The following is a 25,397-nucleotide window of genomic DNA, read 5'->3' as shown; positions in this document are numbered from 1 at the left end:
ACGCATATACACCTCCATATCAGATATCATCATGTTGTAACGGTGGATATGGTCCAACATATACCGATATAGAAGTATATTAGTGCCTACTTTGATGAAACTGCATATTGACTAGTGACCGCTTGTGGATTGTTTTTGAACTTTAATAAAAATTTAAAATTAAATTATAAAAACTGAAATAAATAATTGAAGGTGCAATTTTCCCCCAAAAATTTAATAAGAACTAGAAGTTATAAAATTAATTATATGTAAAATAAAACAATTATACATTAAAAAATGAAAATATATTTACTATTTGAAATAGAGTTATTATTTATATATAAATACTAAATATTTTTTTTTCAAAAAATTGTTAATAAAAATTGAAAATTATAAGTGATAATTATTGTACATGTGTACATGTTTTAGAGTCCAGATAGTGTTGATTGCAATACTTCTCTTCATATAACCTATTAAACTATGAATTTCCCATGTGTTTATACATTATTTCAGGTTTAGATGTAGTGTCATTAATGTATTTATGTGATTTATATGCATTTCCCTAACATATCCAAGCATTTCAATATCTTTTGTCTGTATTTATGCATTTCCAAAGCATATTTATATCTAAGGTATCTGATACGATATCCAACACCAACATTTTGATCATCGGTGGTAACCAATCAGTAAGCATTCATCAAAAATTCAGAATTTTATATTCTGCAATATAAAATATATATTTTTTGGCAAAAATAGTGTGCCAAGGAGGCTTAAAACATATAGCTCACAAAAAAATTACTAAAAATAAAAAAAAAAAAATTTACCCAATCAACAATTGACAACAAAGTTATGGCATCTCAAAATTTTTAGTAATTTGTATTTTGTAACCTATACCTGTTCATGGGTCAGGTAGCCCCGATGGCCCGGCCCAACCCAGCCCGGCTGCGATCAGGCTTGAACATATTATTAGGCCCGTGGGCCCAAGCTCGGGATTTCACAAAAAGGCCTGGCCTGAGCCCGGCTCGGCCCGAAATATATAAAACTAAAAATATAGTATTTTTAAACTAACCCAAATGTTCATTCAAACTCATCCCTGTTTTGTTTGAATTTCGAAGACCTAATCCCCTTCATAGCGGCGGTCGACAGTAGTGCTTCTACAATCTACACTCGAGCAGCGACCCGATGACCGGCGAGGCGACAACATCTCTCTGAGCTCTGTCCTCGACTATTTCTCAACAGCGTGACGGCATCCCCATTTCTCTGAGCTATGCTCCAGTAGCGGCAAGCCAACAACGAGTCCCCATTTCTTCAAGCTCTGCTTGCTCCAAACACTCATGTTTGATAGCATCTACAGTGCAACGGTGAACTCAGATCCGAAGCGTTGGTAGTTCAGAAAATCATCATCCTGCGGTGAACTCAGATCAACAGCATCTACTCTCTCTCTCTCCTAAGTTCACCAACCCTGCGGTGAACTCAAATCTGAGGCGTTGGCAGTTCGGAAAATCGTCGTCCAGCTCTCTCTCTCTCCCCAGTTCGCCAACCCTGCGGTGAACTCAGACCTGCAACTGCAATGTCGGGCTTCGGCCTCGGGTTTCGGGCTTTTACAAGGGCCGGGCTCAAGCGAAAGCCCAACCCGGCCCATGAACAGGTCCATTATAACCCATAATCTGCTAACCATATCAAGCAGTGCAACAGTTAAACTTCCCAGATTGAATAGGTTTTGACCAGATCAATAGTTTTTAGACAATTTATGAGTTTTAGGTTAACCCAGTTCAGAATCAGGACCGGGTTGTGGGTTGAATGGTCCAACTGGGTCAATGATAGTTTGAAATCATTGCTTCTACTAGCACCATTAGTTCCTTCATTTTTCACCAGTTCTACCCCTTCTTAATATGAATATTATCAAGGATAGCCTTCTTATCAAACAAAAGAGGTTATCACCATTGTATAACCTTAAGCTGTTAGTACCATCATCTGGCTGTCCCATTCTTTTCTCATCGACATGTCGATTACAAACTTGGTTTCTACACTCTGTTCGTCATCCCAAGCTGGTTGTCCCAAGCTGATTACAAACTTGGTTTTCTCCCTTCTAGACTATGATAATTCGTTTTGCCCTTTCTCTAAGTTAGGGGTGTCAATTGGATTGAATTTGGTCCAATCCGATCTAGTTTAATGTGGGTCTATTACAAATGGACCAAATCCCATCCAATGCAATGAATATTTTGGACTATTTTGGACCAGTCCAATTCAATGTTTAGGTTGTCCAACCTGTTTAAATTTATTTTAATTTAGATCGGTTTTAATCCAAACCTAGTCCATTGACACCTATATTCTTATCTTGTATCAATGGACCAGATATTGGCTCAATCCAATCCATATAAATTCATTACAGATGGACCGGGTCCAATCCAATCCAACAAATACTTTCAACAATGAAGTCTAGACTAGTCCAATTCAATGTCTTGTTGGTCCATCCAATCCACCCAAATTGATTTTGGTTTAAATGGGATCCAATCCAAAACCAATCCATTAACACCCCCTACTGTAAGCAATGCTTTGACATTTTCGTTCTAGAAAGGGCATTTCTGTTGCCTTCATTTTATAAAATTTTAAATGAACCACTCATTGGCTTAAAACATTTAGCACAAAATGTGCAACATGGTGTAACAATAAGAGCTTTTTAGGAAGATTGTCATGACAGCCCAAATGCCCAAAAGATGTACTGAGTTACTGAGTTTCTAGGGTCTTGTTTTTAACTGCATTTCATCCCCCCTTACGATCGAGCTAAGAATTCTGAGCTGGGCTGATCAGTCATTCTCCCAAGATTTTATGCACTGACACTAGCTCTCTAGGGTATGAGTTTTTCCGGCTTCCTGTTTTTCATTGCCAGACAAAAAAAAATACAAAACTCTCCCTCACCATCTCAGGCCCACCCAAAAAAGAAAAAACAAAGCAAATTAAAATTGACCTAATGAAAAACCTAATCAATTCTAAGAACAGGCACACCCAAATTCATGAACAGGACAAGCTAAACTTTAAAAATTCGGGAATACCATCAACCTCCTTAAGCAAGCATCTTTCATCAACTCCTTTGTTAGCTAGGAGATCAATGCAGGATTTCCATCTCATAAGATACGGTCAGCCTTATATTCATTCTTTTTACTATGTTCTTAATCTTGCACAAGATGTAAACAGAATTTCATGTGTAAACCCATGTCTATGGCTTTGGAATTGTGTACAAAACTATGATCATCATGATTATATAACCATCATCATCCATGTCTTATCCCAACTATATGGGGTCAACAACAACAACAATAACAATAATAATAATAATAATAATAATAAACTAAGTTTATAAATTAAATAAATAATTATATATTAAAGGACTATTACTTTAACGTGTATTCCCTACAATTTTTCAAACCCATAAAAATCACCATTATCCACTGAGTTTTGTATTTTGAGACCTATCATTCTCTAAATATGTATATGCAATAACTTAATAACATCAAAATGTTTTGCTATAATTTAATTAATAGGATCAAGTCTGGAAATTGCCATATTACCTAGCTCAATCTACTATGTGCATATACAAAACATTATTTTTAATTTGTATTAAATTTTTTACATTAAAAGGGGATTTAGGATTCAGATAAATTTATTTTCTATTCATTGCATAATTCTTTTTTATATTTAATTTTATAAAATTTATGTTAATTTTATGCAAATTTATGAATATTCTAGACAAACCAGATATTTGGACATGTAAACAGATTAAATTTGAATCCATGCTTACGTGTCCATAGGATATATCAAATCAAACTCGGATCTCTTGGATACTTTATCAGATCAAATTCAGATATATGTAAAAACATACAATAACCTCTTTTTTTCATAGAAAAAGGGAAAAAAAAAAGGAAGATTTGTACTTAGCTATGGGTAAGGCTATCAATGGACCAGATTTGCATTAGATCCAATCAAATCAAATATGCCTACCCAAAAAAAAAAATCAAATCCAATAAGTGTCACTACCCCCCAAAGTAAAGGGTGGTATTCTATAATTAATTTGTTGGAAAAACATGATATCACAAGAGTTTTAATCAATCAAATATCACCTTATTTGTTAATTACCACTTTTCTGTAAATTCATTGCCAAATTCATCTGTAAATTATGATTTTAATCTCTTTCAAAATAAGAGTTCAACTAATGTGCATTCATTAATATCGGTTCTACATTAAATCCATAAATCAACTAATCACTTCAAAGTTGCCTATTTTTTATTGGTTCATATTTTATAAAATATACTTTCATATTTAAAAATGTGCATTATGCAGTGTAACGGATTCACCATATAGATTTTGCCTCAAAATAATTGTCTTTAATCACTCTGTTGTTGAGTGACATGATATTTATTGAATCAAATACTAATTTTACAAAAAAAATACTACTATTATTTTAAAGCAATATATGATTGAAAGAACATGTCATAAATGAGATTTCAACATCTGAAAGACCCAAGACTTTGAGTCTAGCATTCCACTGGACCATCCAACATGATAATAATCAATTCCAAACGATGACATGTTTATTTGGTATCACCAAAGTTAATAATTGAATGGCAAAGAAAGAGATGAGAGCCCGAGAAAGTGACTAAGAGGAAAACAAAGTGGACCAACATCTTTGAGATAGTGGTCTGAACACAAGGCTAGCCAAGGCAAGTATAGGCATCATAATAAAAAAAAAAAAAAAATGTGCAGCAAAAGTTCACTTTAGATCTGCTTCAGGTTATGTAATCCATCACAAGTGATGAACCCACATGGGGCCCACATGGTGCAGGAGGCTCACAAAATTTCTCTTTATAGATAATGTTTTTTTTCTTCTTTTTGGTAATTGTCTCTAAACTACACTCGGGCTAGGGTTATAAGGCAAAGTATGTTTCTAGGAGATTCTTTTTTTTTCTTTTTTCATGTTAGGAGTCAAAACAAAGTTTCATGGAAATAGAAGGATCTTGGCAAGTAGGAGGGTTCTTGATAAAGGAATTGTGTAGAGGGTTAAATAAAGGGGAAGATTGACATATAGGATGATCTTTGGATTTCTTTTCTTTTCTTTGGTATTTGGTGATACGTACTACTAATAATCCCTTTCCCGAAGTTGATGGTTGCAAGAATCGAATTCGCATCTATGTCAGAGCGAATCAACTAACATACCAACTGGTTTGACCAATGGCCATGATGGATGCTGGAAGAATGTTGGAGCAGTGAGTAATTTTTTTCTGATGGGATTGTTTCAAAAACCGCTTAGATTAGAAGGGTGCTTGGTTCTGTTTACATTTATGGGTGACCATTTATTTGTGTTTTTTCACTTTAAACATTTATTTGTACTTTTTCACTTTAAATGTTTCCTGTTTTTGTTGTTTGGTTGGATTTCACTTTAAACGTTTTTTATTTTTTACCTCAAATTAATTTCCATTAAAGTGTGACACATCAGCATTTGGTTTCAAGAAACACTGAGGCGTTGGGGGAAACAAGAATTTGGCATTTCCCCAAATGCTCCCATGCACAAAAATCAAACTGTTTCAGTTTTTTACCGTAATTTGATAAAAGGTGAAACCAAACAGTTGTTTCATTTTGCTTTATATGAAATAAATGCCAACGCCTATGTGTTGCTGATGTGGTGGTGTTTTTTCAATAAGTGCCAATGGAACCAAACACGTACTAGATCATCCAAAACTGAACAAGAAGATAGAGATAAAGTTTGTTTCCATTGTTGTTTATCAGAGAAACGGATCCAACTCAGCACCAAGTAGGTATTTCCCCGAATGGAGTTTTTTTTTTTTTTTTTATTAAGTGTCTAATGAGGAAACGCTTATTTACTGTTTAGCACATGTGGCGCATTGAATTGTCATTTGTTCCATTTTCATGATAAAATTCTTTCAAACGTTTGATTAATGACAATGGAACCAAACAGACCTAAAAGGCTAAAACTGTGTCGATTGATAATCAACTGGTTTTATTGCCTTGAGAAGTGACTGAAAACAGTGAAAAACAGAAACAACCTGATAATGTATCTAATCTAGTATTAAAAAAAAAAGTTTGAGACTATTAATTTTTTGTCAATGTTTGGATAGTTGTTAAAGAAAATTAGATGACATTCGAAGGGCACTTGTATTTTTTTTAAATACCACTTTAATTAATGACAGATATTGAATTGTTACATTTTGAAAGTTTAGATACTGAATCATCACATTTTTAAGCTCGGGGACCAAAGTGGCATTAGGCCCAATGTACAGGGTAGTAATCGGGAATTTTCCTTAAAAAATTGTTGGAGATTGTTATGGAAACTCCCCGTGGAGTGAGTCAAAAGTCAAGCAATTCCTGTGGTATTTGATCAATGAAAAATACAATATTTTGCCAATTGGTCTGAAAAAAGATGTTAAAATTGAATGGATAATCTGATGTGTACTGAAGTGGTGAGAGAACGACTGAGTGCTTACACCTCATAAATGTTTAATTGATTGACCCTCACCCTCAAGCTTTTGTCCCCTTGTAGTTATTTTGGTCCAGCCGATATCATAAAATTGGTAACCAATGAGGTTGTATATATCAAAATTCACAGGAGGTTTTGATAAAAAGAATAAAAACAAGGTAAGAAAATGCTGTCAGAAGTGGGATATGAACCCACGCCTTAGACCACTCGGCCATCCTGACATTTCATCAATTCTGGTATCAGGTTAAAACGTATTGAGTGGGCACCAAGAACCCCTAGGGGTGAATCGGGTGATCATGGGGACACTTGTGATAGTAAAGGGCTATAGCCCAAAGGCCTGGGCCCGGCCAGAATGGGTTCCAGGCATAATTTTGGGAATAAAATAGTGTGTAGTTATAATATGTTATATTATTACTATATATCATATAATATGCAATATAAAATATCATAAATAATATATAATATAAGTGTTGTTTTATAATATAGCATAAAATAACACATAAATATGTATAAATAATATGGTAAAATTTACGGTGCATCCACTGCACCCTGCAGCAAGAGATGTGGATTAGTAATAAAATGACAGTCACAAGTAATACTTTTAATATGAAAGTATATTTTTTGGAATGGGACTTATGGTAGGTAGGGATGCAAATGGATCGGATTGGATTTGAATTAAGATAATTAAAATTGAATTTAAAATTGTTTATGTCAGATACGATCTGACTGGAAAATCCGATTGGATCTGATAGGCCTTGATTTGAATTCAAATCCTATCAATAAGTTGGATCTTCGGATTTGATCCAATCTGAGTTGTTTTTTTTTAATTAATAATTTATTAAAAGAAAATTAAAATATATCAATTTAAATAAATAAAAAACAAAAAATACAAGTATTTTTTAGTTATTTTCATCATATATATACATGTTTTTATAAAAAAATAAATAATATAACAAATTTATAAATAATATATTTATAAATAAATAAATAAATAACATATATATGTATTATATATTTATGTTTATATTTATATATATATAACATATATATATATATATATATATATATATATATATATATATATATATATATATATATATATATATATCCAATCGGATAGGGGTGATCCGAATCCAAACCAATTTTCTGATCAAATCATATTATCAATCCGATCTGAAGATCCAAACAGAGGGGTGATCCGAATTTGACCAAATAGGATCAGATTGGATCATAATCTGATCCATTTGCACCCCTAGCCTTGATGTTATCATATGGTGAGACCATTATCACCCCCTTATGTAGGGATGCAAACAGATCAGGTCGAATTCGAATAAGGATAAATTGGCAATCCAAACTTTTAGATCTATGAATTTTTCATAAAATCTGAAAAACCATAATATCAATAAAAATAATTTTGTATATTTTAAATGATTTTCATTGCAAGAAAGAATTATAATATAGATCTATCAATAATCAATTAAACCCATTGATCTAACAATTGGTTGTGTTAAAAATCATTTTCTTAATTTTTAGAAAATATCTAAAAATTAAAAATTATTTTATTTTAGACATTCTAAATGATTTTCATGGTAAGGAAGAATTATAAGATAGATCTATCCATTACCTATTAAATCCATTGATCTAGCATCCAATGTTCAAAGTATCGATGCATATTAACCCGTATCGATACGTATCATATCGAAGCTTTCTCGATATGCCCCTACAAGAGGTATTTCGGATCAGCAAGTGGTTCAGGGGATAGACCATCCTTAAACCAGCCCCTCTGAACCAGATTAAAAAAAAAAAAAAGAGTACCAATACAGGACCATACGCCCCTTGTATCAATACTTTGAACCTTGCTAACATCTTGTAATGATTTTTAATAGCTTGAAAGCTGAAATATTGTTTAGTGTACTATTAGCGAAGGTAGTGCATGATATCTACATGTTATTCATAATTATTTTAACCTTAAATTTAGTTTTTATTGATATATTTATGGGAGTTGTATGAATTTCCCCGACATATCCATATTCAAGCTTTCTGATACGATACGTAATACAGATATGTTTTGAACCTAGATTGCAGCATAGTCTTCGGATTAAGTTGGTCCAGGTTAAGACAACCCAAGCTCCAACCCAAGTAGGGTTGGGACAAAATTCAAGTACAATTTAGGTTTGAAGAGGCCATTATTTGTTGGGCCGTCTAATTTTTATCCCCTACTGAATCATGAACTAGTAATGGTAGTCCTCTTTTTTGTGTTAAACGTCAATTAGATATAATAGAATGGTGTATAATCAAATAAGCATACTCAAAAATGCTGAACAAATAAGTAAATAGTGCTCGGGATCCAGTTCTCGGGTCAAATGGTTTGACCATTCGAACCGAACGGACTGGCCATTTTGACAGAAAAGTTAAAACAAAAAATAAAAAAAATGTCAAAATCATTGGACGGTTTGAATGGTTTGAACAGTTAAATCACATAGATCAATGGTTTACTAACCAAATCAATGGTTTTTAGCGAAATAACAATTTTGAGGTAAAATATAACCGATAACCTGATAAGTTCTCAATTTTTCTGATCTGACCGTCCAATCCAATCCGATTTTGAAAACCATGCTCTCTAATGAACAAGCCTTTTTTTTTTAATAATAGGAGGAGATATATAATACCCCAACATCAAACAATCAAAAGGGAAAGAATTCCATCTATTCGACAGAATTTTATGCACCAGCCAATCCGCACCTTAATTTGCTTCCCAGTGAACAAGCCATTAACACCCCATTGTCCTTATCACAAAGGCTCAAAATATTGACACACACCATACCCAAAAATTGAGTATGGTGTGTGTTGATTACTCGATACTCTTTTTTTGTCAGTTTGATCATTGGAAATAGGTTTGTTAGGATAAAAATTGTTAATATCTCCTAACTCCCCATACTTTTCATGTCGGTGACTTTGAAATTAATACAATCTACCTCATGTTGCGTGTATCATATTAATACTTTAATTTTGTTTATCACTGGTGACTCAAAAGTTGACAACGTCATCTGAATCAAACAGAGTAGGATGGTAATTTTTTATCATACAAAACTTCCACTTCACCCTAAACCACTCTTCAATTACTTTATCGAAATTATAAAAATTATAAGTTTTAATTTCTAGACATATTCTCTTTTTATTGCATATTAATAAAAACATTTAGAAAACAATATTAATAAAATTGATATATTTATAAATATTAACAATAATCATATTGGATACTAGAGATGGCAACAGGAGCAGGTTCGGGGAGGGTTTTGTAAATTCTAGACTTTATCCATCTTTCTAAACCTCTCAATTTGTACCTGCCCCAAAATCCGTAACGGGTTGGATTTTGAGAATCCAAACCCTCCCGCATATGAAAATGCAAAATCCTCCCCACATTCAAGGGTAGGGGCAGGATAGGTTTAAAACCCACATCTAATTTCCTATTATTTCTTATCATATATAAGCAATAAATAAGTACAACAACACAAATAAACATCAAGATTTTTAATTATTGATTAAGACATGTAAAAAACACATAAGCTATCAATTATCATTCACATAAAATTCAAAATATTATTAAATTGAACACGTAGCAGTCTAGTACATAAGGCTTATATGCTTCCAACAATATGCGGGTCAGAGAGGGTTGGGTTTAGCGTACTCAATCTGGACTCGTACAGGTTGTAGAATCCCAAAACCCATCATTTAAGCAAAAAAACCTGCCCCATCGAAAAGGGTAGGGGTGGGTACCCACCAGGTTGTAGAATCCCAAAACCCGTCATTTTGCATTGTCTATTTTCTTTTCATCTTTTCATGCAGATGTATCAAGAAGAAGGACAACAACATAAGGTGGGGTTTCTTAACCCCCCCCCCCCCCCCGGCGCCCATTAAGTCTATGAAAATAGCATCTCGGTGGATTCAAAAACTGTAAGCATCATATTATATGCATCAATATTTCACTCCCACTGAAATTGATGCCATGGAAGATGCCCACTTACAAGTAGACTTGTTCATGGGTCAGGTCGGGCTGGGTGAGGGTCGGGCTTTTACTCATCATTAATGGAAATATGCTAGGCCCGAGCCCGAGCCCGGCCCGACCAACGGGCCTATAACTTGGGCCTGAGCCCGAAACCCGACCTAATAAAAAAAATTATAATTTTCCCTATTCAAATTAGAATTAAAAATTCAGATGGTTTTTTTTTTCTATTTAAATGAACAATGGGCATACAAGATGGTTTTTTCCTCTTTCTTTTACGTTTTAAAACACAGCTTTACATTCTTAAATAAAAAAATTTATTCAAATGGACATAATCACATAACCCATTTTAAGTCTAATTTTAGGTCGGGCCGGGATATTTTGACCAAACCCGAGCCTGACTCAAATTTATTGCGGGCCGGACTTTTTGGTCCGAGTTTAAGCCCGCGGGCCTATAAACATGTTCAAGCCCGTCCGGGGGCCGGGTCGGGCCGTCGAGCCACCCGCCCATGAACAGGTCTACTTACAAGTTTGAGCAAGTTAAAAGCATGGTTTTTAAAACCTACATAGAGATCGAACCGGTCAAGGGTCCGATTATCGAGTCGAACGGTCCGATTGTTCGACCCGAACGATTGGCCCGTTCTAACAAAAAATAAAAAACTAAAAAAAATGAAAATCAATCAAAACGGTTCAAACGATTAACCCGCCGGGTCAGTGGTTTGCTGACCAAAATCAACGGTTTTTATGGAAAATCTGATTTTGGGGATAACCGGAACCAATCACCTGGCTGATTCCTGGTTTTTCCGGTCCGGTATTTGAAAACCATGATTTAAAGAGTGAGGGTGTTGTTTAACAGACGCACCAACAGTTCCCATGGACGGTTGGTCCCTGCTAAAAAAAGATGGCAAGAGAGTGATTTCTCATTAAAAATAGGGTAAATTGCTGAAACCTTCCCTCTTTTTTGCTAATGGCAATCACCTCCACTTAAGTTTCTGACAACGTTGCAATTAGATCCCCTCCATTAGAATTAGCTAGCGTTAGCAACAAAATGATCAAATTACCCATACAATGATTTTGACAAAATTGACCAAATTCACTTCATTTCAATCATTGAATGGAGACTTGAAGTCAAACCAAGGAACCTGCGACTTCAACTCGTACTGGGCCTGTGGTTGTCTTTCAATGCAAATGCTGTGGCAAGTTCCACATCCATAAAGAAATTGCATCTAATGATAATTCTTCTGGTATCATGGAAACTCTCGAAAGTGATGTTTTCTAAGAGTTTGTGCTTTGTACAGTTGGAGCTTTCTTTTTCCAGCTCCCCCACCAAAGTGAGGACTGAAGATGGTGAGAACATTGGAGCCAGGAAGAAAATTGAGAATGAGCAGCAACCAAATCTATATGCTAGAGGCCACTGAAGGCCAAATAAAAATGGCAAGCCCAATGTCCTGCAATAGGCAGGGATGGAGGCGACCGAAAAGTAATGGCGGGCTGAGGGTTTGATCGACAACAGCCAAAAACCAATTTCCTATTTCATTGTTATTTAGAAATACTAAGTTGATCATGTCACCAAATTCGGTCTTCTTAATGGTGACTTAATGGAGAGGGTCTAATCTACTTGCAACATTGTTAGTGCAGATATTGTTGGAAACTCCAGGAGAAGTGATTGCTATTAGCAAAAAGGAGGGGAGGTTTCAGCAATTTACCCTTGAATATAAATAAAAGCTTCAAACCTTTCACCGTTTCACGTAGTTACTTGGCAGCCGACAATCTGGACTGGAACAAAAGGTATCCAGTTTGAAGAATTGTTGGAGCCAAAACAGAAGCAATGCAATTACTAAAAAGTAGACAAACTTGAGGACTGTGGGAGTGGGATTGCCTATTAAAAAAAAAAAAAAACTATGTCCAATGGCATTGACACTACTGTCATGAAAACCAAAGGCAAAAAAAAATCGATAAATAAACCAAATGAGCCATTTCGTTACACACGAGCTTTACTTGAACCAAATGAGCATTTCTTTTCCACCACAATACCTTTCCAATCCAATCAACCACCCAAAACCAATATATAGAGACATAAAGATTCAAATGTACATGTTACAAAGTTCACTTGCAATAGCAAAAACCCTCTTGTTATTCACAGCTTGCCTAACTCCACTGGAATGTAAAGGAATGGTCGAAGCGTAGGGAAGATCAATCCAAATTAACCACATCACAGAATTCCAAAACTGGGGCCCTTCGACACAGGAGGAAACATACCACCTAAATATGTGTCTTATCCTATTCGGTTGCTGACAGTCTGATAGAGGGACCTAAGTTGTGTGTTCCATTTCTCTATGGCAGCATATTTTTTCATCCCCTTGGACCTGTGACATTTTCACAAAATAAAGGGGCACATATGGAAACAAAAAAAAAATCAGTGAAGTTGATAAAATGGACAAAAATGAATAAACTAGTACTTTAGAAAAAGAATGGAAATGAAATAGAAAGAAAGATAGATGACCTGTCACCACGCTCTAAGAGACGGTTTACTTGATCGATGTGCCCTTGAATACGGTTATCCAAAATTAATGAAACCAGCAACTGCTCAACATCTTTCTCTGGCACATTGAGCTCCTGAATAGCAATTAAATTTAGCAACTTGGAAATTTATATTATAGAGCTCACAAACATGTCATAAATTCTACAAATTTGACAAATAACAAGATGTGACTAAAATGAGAGAAAATTTTCAACCACTGATCTACCATATCCAAGAATCAACCACCTGAGATTGTGATGTGTGATCCAGGGGAAATCCCAGCCGATGGTCATAGGAGGTTTCTTCCAAGACTGAAGGATCGTCTTGCTGGTCTAGATTCGAGTATAGTTGGTGGGTGGATGAAAGAGTAATGTAGGAGACAGAATAATTTAAAGAGTAGGCCTCCAAGATGAACATCTTATTCTCTTGGATTCCTAAATTTCTAACACCGTTTTGGGCTAAGCTGTAACTATATTTTCTTTCTTTCTTTTTTTCCTTTTCTTGAGGTTCTTTGTTGCTCTTGGAAGATAAGTGTGTTTGTCTTCCTATTGTAAATATTCTATTGATGAGTTAATGAAAGTGTTATTGATCAAAAAAAAAAGATTTCTAACACCATCGAGTCTTGAACTAATGATTTGAAGAATAATGAAATGCCAATGCTTGGAGATAGTGATCACTGGTCCAAGGGAAAATCCCAGCGGGCATAAGAGGTTCTTCCAAGACTCTGATCTGATGGATGTCTTGCTGGCCTAGATTTGCATCAAGTTATTTGATCGATGAAAACTTAATGTAGAAGCCCAAAGAATGGACCTTTATATATCTCTCATTCTCTCAAATCCCTTGGTTGCCAATATCCTCGAATCTTCAGAACTGGTTATTTGAATGATTATAAAATGCTAATGGTCTTCTTTCTAAGCCGTTTTTTCTCAATATATTTATGTGGCAGCTTGGTCCAGCAACATAAAGAAATACATCAATCTTGGTGAAGGCATTGGCAGAAACTTTTCAAAAGCTAATGATAAAGTAGAAAAAGATAACTATTTACTTATCTAAAATGAAAGGATACACAAGAAGCAAAGTAATTGAATGCCAACATCTGAGAAGATTAGGAAGTTCAACCTTTGATATAAAAGGAATCCGGATTCTTGTATAAGGTTTGATCAGCTTAAGCAACACTTGGGTTCTTATATTCTTCAACAGATCCTCAATATAATTTCTGATGAAAGGATCATCCATTATTGTCCTTCTATTACTCTGGGCAACCAAGGCATTAAACAGCAGCACATGTCAGGGAAAAAGGACAACAAAGAAAGAGGAAACTACAAAAGAAATATTCAGTAACAAGTCATCACAAAATGGAATTCTGTAACCTTAAGGATCTTTTCAAACTCCAAGATTTCATTCCGTTGATAAGCTGCTATCAGATTTGTCATAGCCAGAATTTCAGGATCATTTTTGTACCTACAGATTTCAAAAGAGACAAGGAAAATATACACATAACAGCACATAGTGAAAGAGATTCAGAAATGAATACAGCAGGTTCAGGATTGAAGAGTGAAGTCCCAGAACTTACGGCTTTGCCTCCTGTCCATCAAAAGGGTTAACTTCAGATTCCATAAGCATGTTGGCCAGAACCAAGTATCTAAGAACAAAAGAAGCATCAATAAATATAAAAATAAAAATAACAGGAGCAAGAAAATGATAAGTTCCAATATTGACTCCTATCACCATAGTTTTAAATGACTACCCAGAAGAGAGTTAGGTTGGACCATCCAATCTATTCAGGATAACCACCATACAATGGACCAGTCCCCTAAGGTGCCTGTGCACAATTACCAAATTAATCTGTAAGTAGAAGCCATGAAATTGTCAGACGGTTTTTGGTGTAAATTCCTTATCTGATACCTTGCTAAGCCATGTGATCCAAAGTGGGTGTCACAAATGGATGCTGATATAGGCATTGAAACAAGTTTCATGGATACAACTCTTCATTTCTCAAATTCCAGGACAGTACGGGTTCTGATATTTTATTCTGATATAGGCATTTAAACAAGTTTTTAAGCTACTTATCTTTGTTAAAGCTGTTGCTAGTGGAACTCGAGCAAACTTGTAATAGAAAAGTGATACTTCATAGGTATTCATGCAGTATGAGGTGTAGGTATAAATATATCACATCATGCACCACTGATCATGCTAAGCACACCAAGGCATCTAGGTATTCATGCAGTATGAGGTGTAGGTATAAATATATCACATCATGCACCACTGATCATGCTAAGCACACCAAGGCATCTAGGTATCATAGTTCCCCCCCCCTCCACCCTATAGGAGTTTACATGATTTCCTTTGTTGTCTAGTCCTACAGCCAACATTCATGCAGGTGTGACTCAAGTGTTTCAGATTAGCACCCCAGGTCTTAGAAGATCCTATAGAGCAGCCGAGCAGGGAAAGAAGGTAGGCTACTGGTTTCCGAAATCATTTATTTGTATCTATTATGCCTACAAGTAGAACATTATAAAATAAATGGAAAAGGAACAATTCCTCCAAGCCATACTTCAAGCATTGGATACGTCGCTGATTTCCAGCTTCATCATAGTTCTTGAAGGCTTCAAAGAAATCCGTGGCTGCTTCTGCCCATTGGCGTTCTGCCATATGCATTTTCCCACCACATTCATGAATAATTCCCATGATCCGTGGATGAGGTATTGCTGATTTGATTGACAGTGCTTTCTGATATAGTTGCTGCAATAAATCCATAACTTGGTTACTACAAAATAAAGAATGGGATATTTTGATAGTGTTTTCTGATATAGTGCTGCAATAAATCCATAACTTGATTACTACAAAATAAGAAATGGGATATTTTGACAGTGCTTTCTGATATAATTGCTGCAATAAATCCATAACTTGGTTACTACAAAATAAAGAATGGGACACAAGGAAACAGGAAAGACTAGGCAGAGAAATGACATTAAGTCTACAAAGGGATATTTTGTTCATTTTTTAGCACAAATGGATATACTGAAATTCCAAAAAGAACATTGACTATCCATTTCAAAAAGAACAGAACTACAGTCCCTATCAGTTAACAACGGGTACATTCAAATCTCAAATTAAATTGTGCATAATTGGAGTGACAAAATTGACCAACATTGTATCCACAACAAGCACAGAATTTCAACTATTCTTTAGCCATCTTTTGATACAGGTAACTTTTGACTCATCTGTCAAACTTTGCATATTCAATCTGATATTTAAAGGCCAGCCTTTCTTGCTTAGCTTTCAACCTAGGTTTTACCAGAACCTTTAAAACCATTAGTTGCTTCTTTCTTTTGACCAATAATAATTAGGAACTTTATTAATGAAAGTAAGTCACTCTGGCATATAAGATGTACAGTTACAAGGGAGCAGAGAGCAAACCCAATTACATTTCAGAACCCTTAATCCATTGAAAATCCCATACATATTAAAATTAACTCTAAGGGTATCTACCTGATCTCATTATCTGTCTACCCACTCCCTCATGCAAGGTTATCTACCAAAGAGTGATCTAGGGATCAAAGAGATATCTGCTAAGCACATGATACTTCAAAAGCTTCCTTTACCATCCAAATCCAACCGGATTTGAAGATCTTGGGCCAGATTTGGATTTCATCCGACTTCACTTCATTTTTAAAATAAATAAAAATTAAAAAAGAAAATAATTACTTTTTAACATATATAATAAATTAATATAAATATGAAACATTGAATATGTATATACATAAATTTATAATAATATATAAAATTATGTATTTTATATTTATATATAATTATATAAATTTTATATATTAAAACCAATGTTTATTTTAAAATAATCAGATTCGGATTTTAATCAGAATGGATGGAGTTAAATCTGCATCCAATCTGATAATGTAAATAGATCATCCGAATCAGAGACAATTTGATTGGATTTTGGGATTTTGGAATCCATTACCAGAGCCCAACCCTTTATCCAGCTTAAGTAAGGATAGGCTTACACCAAATTTCTTTCACAGGAAGTCCACCCCTTGAGCAGTAGAGGAGGCAAGGTACTTGTAAAAGAAAGAGCAAGTGAAAAGGCCATCTGGGGAAGCCAAACAGATTCTAGAGCCCTCAAGGGAAGGGTCCAAAGAAACTTGCCTTAGAGTGTCTAAAAGGTGGATCAAGGAAAAACATTCATTTTCCCTAATCCCTCTTCTGAACCCCAAGTTCCAGTCCATCCCAGCTAGATGTGTTCCCATTCTGGAAAATCATCTCTCCCCCCTTAAGGAGAGATATAGCAATGAATTCAGGACATTGGTCTTTAAGTGGAACTTTACACACCCACAAATCTTCCCATAACCGAATTTTGTCACCCCTTCCCACATCAAACCTAGTGGAATTAAGTAAGATTAGGTACACTTCATGAATTTCTTTCCAAAGGGAAGCCGAAGAAGAACAAGAGGCTAATTTAGCATCCCATGAATGCTCACCATTACCTTGTGCCATAGTCTATCACTCTCAAAAGGGAATCTCCATAACCACTTACCTAATCAAGCAGCATTTCAAGAGACAAGGTTTCCTATCCCTAGACCCCCATTTTTCTTTAGGCTTACTGACCTGTTCCCACTTAACCAGGTATCCTTTTTGTCCTCTCCTGGTTCCCAAAGAAAGTCCATCGTGTATATTTCTAGTTGCCTTGCTATTTTAACCAGCATATGAAAGGTGGAGAGGAAATAAATGGGAAGCTTTGCTAGTGTGCTTCCACTTGCATAGAGCCAATTTCCTAGCAAATCTCTCCTCTATTGGCTTCTAAAACCCATCAGGCCTTGGGCTCCACCTAATGGAAAATCTAGGTATATTACAGGCAATTCCTAACCTTGCACCCCCAATAAATCCATGAATCTTAGCAGTTCCCCTTCCTTCAAATTGATCCCTACAATTCCACTTTTACCCCAATTGATCCTCAACCCCAACAGGCTTCCAAAATTGTCAATCACCATCTTCAAGTTTTGTACCATCAAGTCAACATTCTCACAAAAAAGAATCGTATCATCCGCAAATTGAAGATGAGAGACAACCACTTCATTTCTACTAATCCACCCCTTAATCAGTCCTCCTGAATCTGATTGCAACACTCTCTACAACTAGAGTGAATAAGGAGATAAGGAGTCTCCTTGCCTAATTCCTCACTTGGCCAGGAAGACATCTTTGGCCACACCATTGATGAGGATTGAGTAGTCCACTGAGCTAACACATCCTTCAATCCACAACCTCCATTTAGCCCAAAAACCAAGCCTTTCTAAGATATCCAATAGAACCTTCCAGTCCAATAGGTCATAGACTTTCTCTGAATCCACTTTACAGACTAAACCCTTCTCCCCTCCTTTCCTCTTTTCTACAACACACTCAATTGCTACAAAAATTTGATCCCCAATTTGCGTCCCTTCCACAAAAGCACCTTAGAAGGATGAGATCATCGAGGATAACACATTATTAAGCCTCTCTGACAAAACCTTTGACTCCCAATTAGGCTTATTGGTCTAAAGTCTTTTGGTGTTTTAGCCTCTCTCTCTTCTTCAGCACCAAAGCAATAAAAGTGGCATTAATCCCTGATGAGACCTCCCCTTCATGAAAGAATTCATTGAAGATTTCTAGCAAACCTGAGCTCAAAAAATCCCAACACTCCTAGTAGAAAGCCATTGAGAAGCCATCCAGTCTCAGGGCTTTGGATCTCTCAATCGAGAGCACTACTTCCTCGATCTCTTGTAGAGAGAGACTTCTTTATAACAACTGAGATTGTTCCTCTGAGTTCTGTTCCAATCCAACTTTGCCAATCTAGTACTAGCCCCAACTGAGTCAAAATAAATTGATTTGAAGTGATCCACAAAGATTCTTGTAATCTCATGTCCTTCTCTTATCACCTGACCCCCCACCTCTTGATGATGTTTTTCTCCTTCTACCATTTGCAATTGAGTGGAAATACTTTGTATTGCCATCCCCTTCCACTAGACACTTACACCTAGATTTCTATTTCCAACAAATTCCTTCCTTATAATCTTCTCTTGTTCCTATTTTTTATTCCATTTTTCCAATCTTTCATCATTTGACAATACTCTCAGAGCCTCCTTCCTATCCAAATCCTCAATCCTTGAAGTTAGCTTCTCATTAATTTCTTCAACCCTTCCAAATTGCTCTTTATTCCAGCCTTTAATTCTTACCTTCAACCTCTTAGCTTCTTAGCAAAACTCTCCACAAAGTTCCAACCTCTTAGCTTCTTAGCTTCTTACCTTCCACAAAGTTCTCCCCACCACACCTTCAACCTCTCCTTGAAGGATCTTCAAACCACATATTATCAAACCTAAAAGGTGAAGGGCCTCCTCCAAAAAAATTCATTTTCAATTCAGCTAGGGCAACGATCTGATATTACTCTAGGCAAAGCTCTTGACACTAGGGTTCCCCACATTTCCTCCCAATCATGTGAAAAAAAGGAATCTATCCAATTTTGAGCAAGTGGAGGGGACTAAAAGTTCGACCAAGTAAAAACCGTTTGCAATAGGGGAGTTCTCATAACTCAATGGAGTCAACTAGATCATTAAATTTCCTCATACATAGAAAGGGCCTTCCCAAAGCCCCCTAATTGCAAAAAGTTCCTCCCAAAACAAGGCCCTATCTCTATGTGATTTGGGCTCATAAACATTTGTCAAGGCCCACTCCCATCCAAGGCTCTTTTTTATTTTTAGGGAAACAGAATATTGACTAAATAGCTCCCTAAGCAATCCATTTCCTCATTCCTCCTAATAGTAGGGATCCCTCCCGACTCCTGAGGCCCCCTATGCAAAAGGCCAGCTAAGGCCCTAGATCCCCAAATGCCCTTAATCCACTTACGATCTATTGATGACAACTTGATCTCTTGAATCCTGACAACGTTTGGTTTTTCTTTTCTAATAAAACTCCTAGCCAGCCTTCTCTTTTTTGCACTTTGTCGAGAGAACAGTTCATTTTTTTATGGAAAGAATGGTTCATGACAATAAAATTAGGCACAAGTTTTAGAGTCTTGTCCCCTACCTTTCGATGGAGAGAATGGTTTATTTTGCTTCAATAATTTTGACTTGACCAATGCCACATCATCATCTTCTTCCATCCTCTGTAATTGTTCCCATATCAGAGCTTCTAGCAACAACAATACCAAGGTGTGTAGCTTATCTTATCAATTTCTAACTCCACCAAGACTTGAGAGATCAAAGTCCTCCATTGTTTCATCGCAAAGGGTTACCACATTCTTGAAGGTTTCCTAAGACCACATATGAAATGGGATTCCTACTACTTTCACCCAAGGGGTTCTAGACTGTTCTACAACATTTGCGCACGGATTCCATTTCCCGGCCATCACTAAACCTTCTGATGTCTGGATTGGGAGAGTATGAGTTTCTTCTTCAACTTTACAAACTTTCTAAAAGGGCTTTACCTTTCTTTTGCCTTCCTGAAAAAGTGTCCTTCATGTTTCAAACACAGATCGATTTCCTCAGTCAAACTACTCCAACTTTTCACCTTCTTGTTTATATAGGACACTAACTTTTTTTGCCACTCCAAAAGGCTTCGATTTAAGTTACCATAGACCTTTCATGTATCCCCCTCTCTCACCGATGACTGTTATACTGCGGACTCTAGATATCTTTTGAAAACTCGTCATCTTTCCATTGAAGCTCCTATAATGCCTCCACAAACCTAGTCCAGCCTTTACCTTGTTTTCTACAAGGGACACAAATCAATTGTTTTCTTCCCTCCCCGAACTATTCCATTGTTGTGATAAACCAACCCTTTGTATTATGTCTCAACTCCGCTACATACATCTTCCTGCCCCTCTTCAAAGTATTCTTATAGTTTTGCACTTTTATCACCTCCAAAGCCACGCATCAATTAATCCTTTTAGCCATGCTACCAACTCTTTCTAGAGGTAGATGTTAACACTCTTGTCTTCTTTCTCTTCTTTGGTCTTTAGATTCACTATGCTCCTTGTTTTCATCTCTTCGAGCTTGAAATGTGCTTCAATGATAACCTTCTTCCCATTGTTTCAAACTTAGCCTCCATCTCACTGATGGTTCCCATGGAGTTATTATTAAATTGAAGCTTGATATTAGAAGCAGGAGGTGGAAATGTTGGTCCGGAGGGGGGTTTCATGTGAGCAGATCGAAAGTTTCTGGTAAATTCCTGGCAGAAAAAAGATTTTTTTATCAGCAATACAAAAATCAATTCATTAATTTTAAAATGAAGATATACAACAAGTTGTGGGCAAAGATAACAAGACCAAGAAGAACTATCCCAATATTTACAAAATAACCCAAAACATGGATTGTCTCTGAATTCCTTGTTTCGATAAACCATCAGCCATATTGTTTGAAGCGCCTGAAATCATTCCTTAGCTGCAATATTACTCCTTCCCCCTTTTTCAGCCAACCCACAACTATTTTGAATCACCTTCAATAATCGTCCTGTCAATCCCCATTTCTTTAGCTTTGTCTACTGACTCTACTCCATACACTGCTGCCATCAGTTCTGACCTCACCACATCTCCATTCTGAACAGGGCCTGAAGGCATGGCTAGAGTGTTTCCATTTTCTTCCCTGATTGCTCCACCAATACCCGATGGTCCAGGATTGCCCATTCAGCTTCCCATCAAAATTTAATTTCTTCAATCCAGCACATGGAGGTGACCAGGCCTCTTGTACTTTTTGTAGAGGAAGAATGAGCTATTGGTCCCCACAAGCTGAAGAAATCTTCAACCTTAAAGTCAGCAAAGAGCTTTATAGTTTCACCCAATGTGCCACCCTTAGGTGTATAACCTCTATCACAGCATCCTTACTCCCTTCTTTGTCTTCAAAGATTCTTAAGTTCCTTTCTTCCCAGATTGTCCAAACTACTGCTGCTCTAGTGCATCTCCCCAATAACCTGTCTCTTCTTTTTGAGCAACTAAAAATATGAGAGCTAAACAATCCTTTTAGACTATCAGGAAGAAGCCATCTACAACCAAAAAGAGACGAAAAACACTCCCAAATAGAGGTAGCAAAAGGACAGGATATTAAGAGACAAAAAACAGCCTCATCATACAACTTACACAAGAAGCACCAGCTTGGGGACAAGCACCAATTTGGCCTTTTCCTCTGAAGCAGATCATAGGTGTTAATAGAGCCATGATGCACTTCCCAATAGAAAGCATTGACTTTCGGAGGGTAGGCCAAGACCAAATCTCCTTAACAGGGAAAGGAGAAGGGGAGGTGGCAACAAGAGAATTCAGAAAAGACTTGCAAAAGAGGAAGATCAAAACAAAATAGAAGACTATTGGACAAGGATAGAGAAGCTTAATGCTAGAGGAAGGAACTAAGATAGAAGAGATAGACAGGGGTAATAGCATATAGATAGGGGTTTGAGACTAGAAGACTTTGGGATGGATGCAGACTTGGAGAGGTGGGTTCATTTAAGTGGAAAGAGACAGGAAGGAAAGGAAAGGGTAGATGAATGTTCACAGAAATGTTCAAGCCCTATTTGGCTAGATTAATTTATGGGGTGGCTTAGCATGTTTGTTGCTATGTATGATAGAAAATTTAAGTATTTACTTGAATGCTGGTTACTAGGGTGTGTTGCTTGGTTTTTGGATAATCATGGGGTAGTAGTTCTTTGTGTTCTCTTAGTGGTGACTTCTCATCACTTCTTGTTCTCTTTTTTAATGAATTTTTGTTTTACCATTAAAAAAAAATACTTTCATCTAATCCCACAAGGTGCATAAGCACAAATGACAGTAATGACTTGATTGACTTCCTCTTCTAAAAGGAGTTTAATTAAACTGTCTTAAATGTGATTCTTTTGATATTTATATAATTTCATTATTAGGTTTTTTCTCTACTATTTTCCCTGCCCATTTCTGCTACTGATTTTCCTGTGCATTATACTGTATACCCATCTATTCATTTAGATTCCCCCTTTTCTTCTTGGCTCTTCTCCACTTCATTATGTTGCTAATTCCATGTACTTGTAAGCACAGTAGGAAATTCTTGCATACATCTCTTCGTGCACATATCAAAAATCTCCAACGAATATTGAAAAATATAGTTATGGAGCATTAGTTACATCTCCATCATAAACCCTTTGCATCTTCCCAACAAAATAAAATAAAATATGAACTTGTGTATCACAAGGTTACATCCATTGTTTGTAACTTTGGACATATCAAAAATCTCCATTGATTTATTAGATGCATGTGAAACAAGCAAGAGGATTTATACTGTTATTTCTTTATAGTCGCTATCCTCTTCAAACAATCGACCAAGTAAAGAGAATGGGCTAGGCTTAAAAAGAGAAAATAAAACAAAGGTTCATGTGAATATCTGCATCATATGCAGAATTCTTTCTCCTCCCCCTTCACCACCTTTAGATATCAGTTTGAAGTTTACCTCCATATTGCAAGGCAAAGATTTTATATTATTTATGTTATAGGCTTATAGCAAAAGAAATACCAACAGTTGATTAAATCACATTATGGAAAATATAATATTTAAAATGATGCCATGAAGCAATCAATCAAGAACTCCTTACCTTGAGTTTTTTATTGTTCTTGGTCTCGGTGTACATTTGAATCTCAATTGCATAAACCTCCAAAAGTTGTGTTCCTTTCTTCTGATCATCAGTTCCATCTTCTCTTCGACAAGATTTGTGAAGCTCCTTCAAAATCTAATTTTGTTCCAGAAATGATTATGCTACCATCCAGTATAAATTAGTATGAGAATTAGATGAAATGTATACCTTATTCATTCGTGCATATTCACCCATATCAAACCAAATCTTGCAAAGCTTAAGATTTGTTTTGAACCACAATCTCTGCAACAAAGAACAGCAAATCAAACTTTGACACTGGAAAGTACTACAATAATATAGCCAAGAAAAGCCTCTTACCTCGTTCTTTGCCTCTTCAAGGGCTTTCAGAGTGGTCTGATAGAACTCTTGCAGAAGATCAAAGTTCTGACTAGCTGATCCAGAAACAAAATCCATGATGTTGTTTATACATTTTTCACTATAATTTCGTGTTACGGCTGATTTAATATATGTCAACATCACTCTATAAGCTTCCATCATCTCTTTGTATCTCCCTAGCCGATAATAGAGCTTAACAGTTTGCTTTAAAGCCTTGAATCCCCTGACCGAAATGGAAGAAGAATAATGATAAATCATGCAAATGGTAGTTGAATGCAAGTAGTTCTAATTTCTCAACCAAGGCTCTTTAAGTTTTGACAAGAAGTAAAAAAGAAACTTTCCAAAAACAATGAAATCTAAAAAGCTGCTAGAAATTATATAATGCATAAACTAGTTTTTTTTTTGTTTGATGAATGCATAAAATAGTTGAGGGATGTGTTCCACACAACTTTAGGCAAAAACTGATACACAATGATCCATAGGCACACGCACAGCTCCAGGCAAGAACTGATGCCGACTGCCGAGCCAACCCACACTTTTATGGTGGCAATCAACAGGGTCAATCACACAGTGCAGTGGCTTCCCTTAAATGGGCATAGGACCTTTAATTGGTTATCATCCTTCCACGCTAATCTCTTTTATCTCCAGTTTTCAAGATATACATGACCAGACTAATTTTTCATACTCTAGTTTGAAATCAGCTTTTTAGTAATTTACTTCCCATTCTATAATATAATGAACCTGATCTTACCTTTAATAATAAAATTCAGAAATTCAGTTGACAGTATACTTAAGTTTGTTTTCTTATTGGTATTTCAAGTTTATTTTCAGAACCGTAGTTAGTAGTTTCCTAATCATCTGAACCCTAAATAATCTCTGCCAAATCCAATAAGTTTCCATTAGTTACCTGCTATACCATCTCAATTATGGACATCTTTTGACCGTAGAGAGATACTGGCTTGGCTTAGCCATGGAACAGCTCCTTTTCTCTAACTTCCATAGTAAAAAAATAATGTAATGATCTGTTACCACTATATATATATATATATATATATATATATATTCTCTGTTTTTCTAACACAAACCACAAAGTCATGGTCTTTATCATCTAAAAGTAAAGGAATGCATGGCACATCCCATATTTGATAAATGGGGTACATCCCCAATGAAAGAACAAAACCACCTCTTTAAAACAGCAATATTAGCACAAATGGTTCAAAGTGCTCATGTAGATGCCCATTATCTGCTGCATGTTATGCACTGGATCGTAAAGCAAAGGTCGTTGTGTCAGTGGTAATGACTTTTCTTCATATTTGCCTTAATTATCACTAAATGGAGAGTTTGAAGTCAACCAGAAAATAAACCATCATAATGGAACAGTGACATATGATCAGCAAGAACCAGTAGGATACTGATGGTTAGAAAACAGTGACAAACTC

The 25,397-nt window shown here is 36.0% G+C and overlaps 1 protein-coding gene across 1 annotated transcript in view; it reads right to left on the bottom strand.

The window, feature by feature from the left end:
* Positions 1-12,401: 12,401 nt before the first annotated feature.
* Positions 12,402-25,397, bottom strand: part of FUS12 (proteasome family protein) — a 33,614-nt gene continuing 20,618 nt past the window's right edge. Inside the window, exons 4-12 of the mRNA XM_088954676.1 lie at positions 23,941-24,181; positions 23,791-23,865; positions 23,584-23,718; positions 15,548-15,735; positions 14,567-14,635; positions 14,364-14,454; positions 14,113-14,247; positions 12,976-13,088; positions 12,402-12,838 (exon numbers count right to left, since the gene is read on the bottom strand). Of these exons, the coding sequence (XP_088810802.1) occupies positions 12,748-12,838; positions 12,976-13,088; positions 14,113-14,247; positions 14,364-14,454; positions 14,567-14,635; positions 15,548-15,735; positions 23,584-23,718; positions 23,791-23,865; positions 23,941-24,181 (1,138 nt within the window). The 3' untranslated portion in view covers positions 12,402-12,747. The remainder of the gene's footprint in view (positions 12,839-12,975; positions 13,089-14,112; positions 14,248-14,363; positions 14,455-14,566; positions 14,636-15,547; positions 15,736-23,583; positions 23,719-23,790; positions 23,866-23,940; positions 24,182-25,397) is intronic.

This window comes from Nelumbo lutea, chromosome 7 (genome assembly GCF_056320005.1).
Source record: "Nelumbo lutea isolate HS-2025 chromosome 7, American lotus-T2T, whole genome shotgun sequence".
Taxonomy (NCBI): Eukaryota; Viridiplantae; Streptophyta; class Magnoliopsida; order Proteales; family Nelumbonaceae; genus Nelumbo; species Nelumbo lutea.
This window is presented reverse-complemented; position numbering and strand designations above follow the sequence as displayed.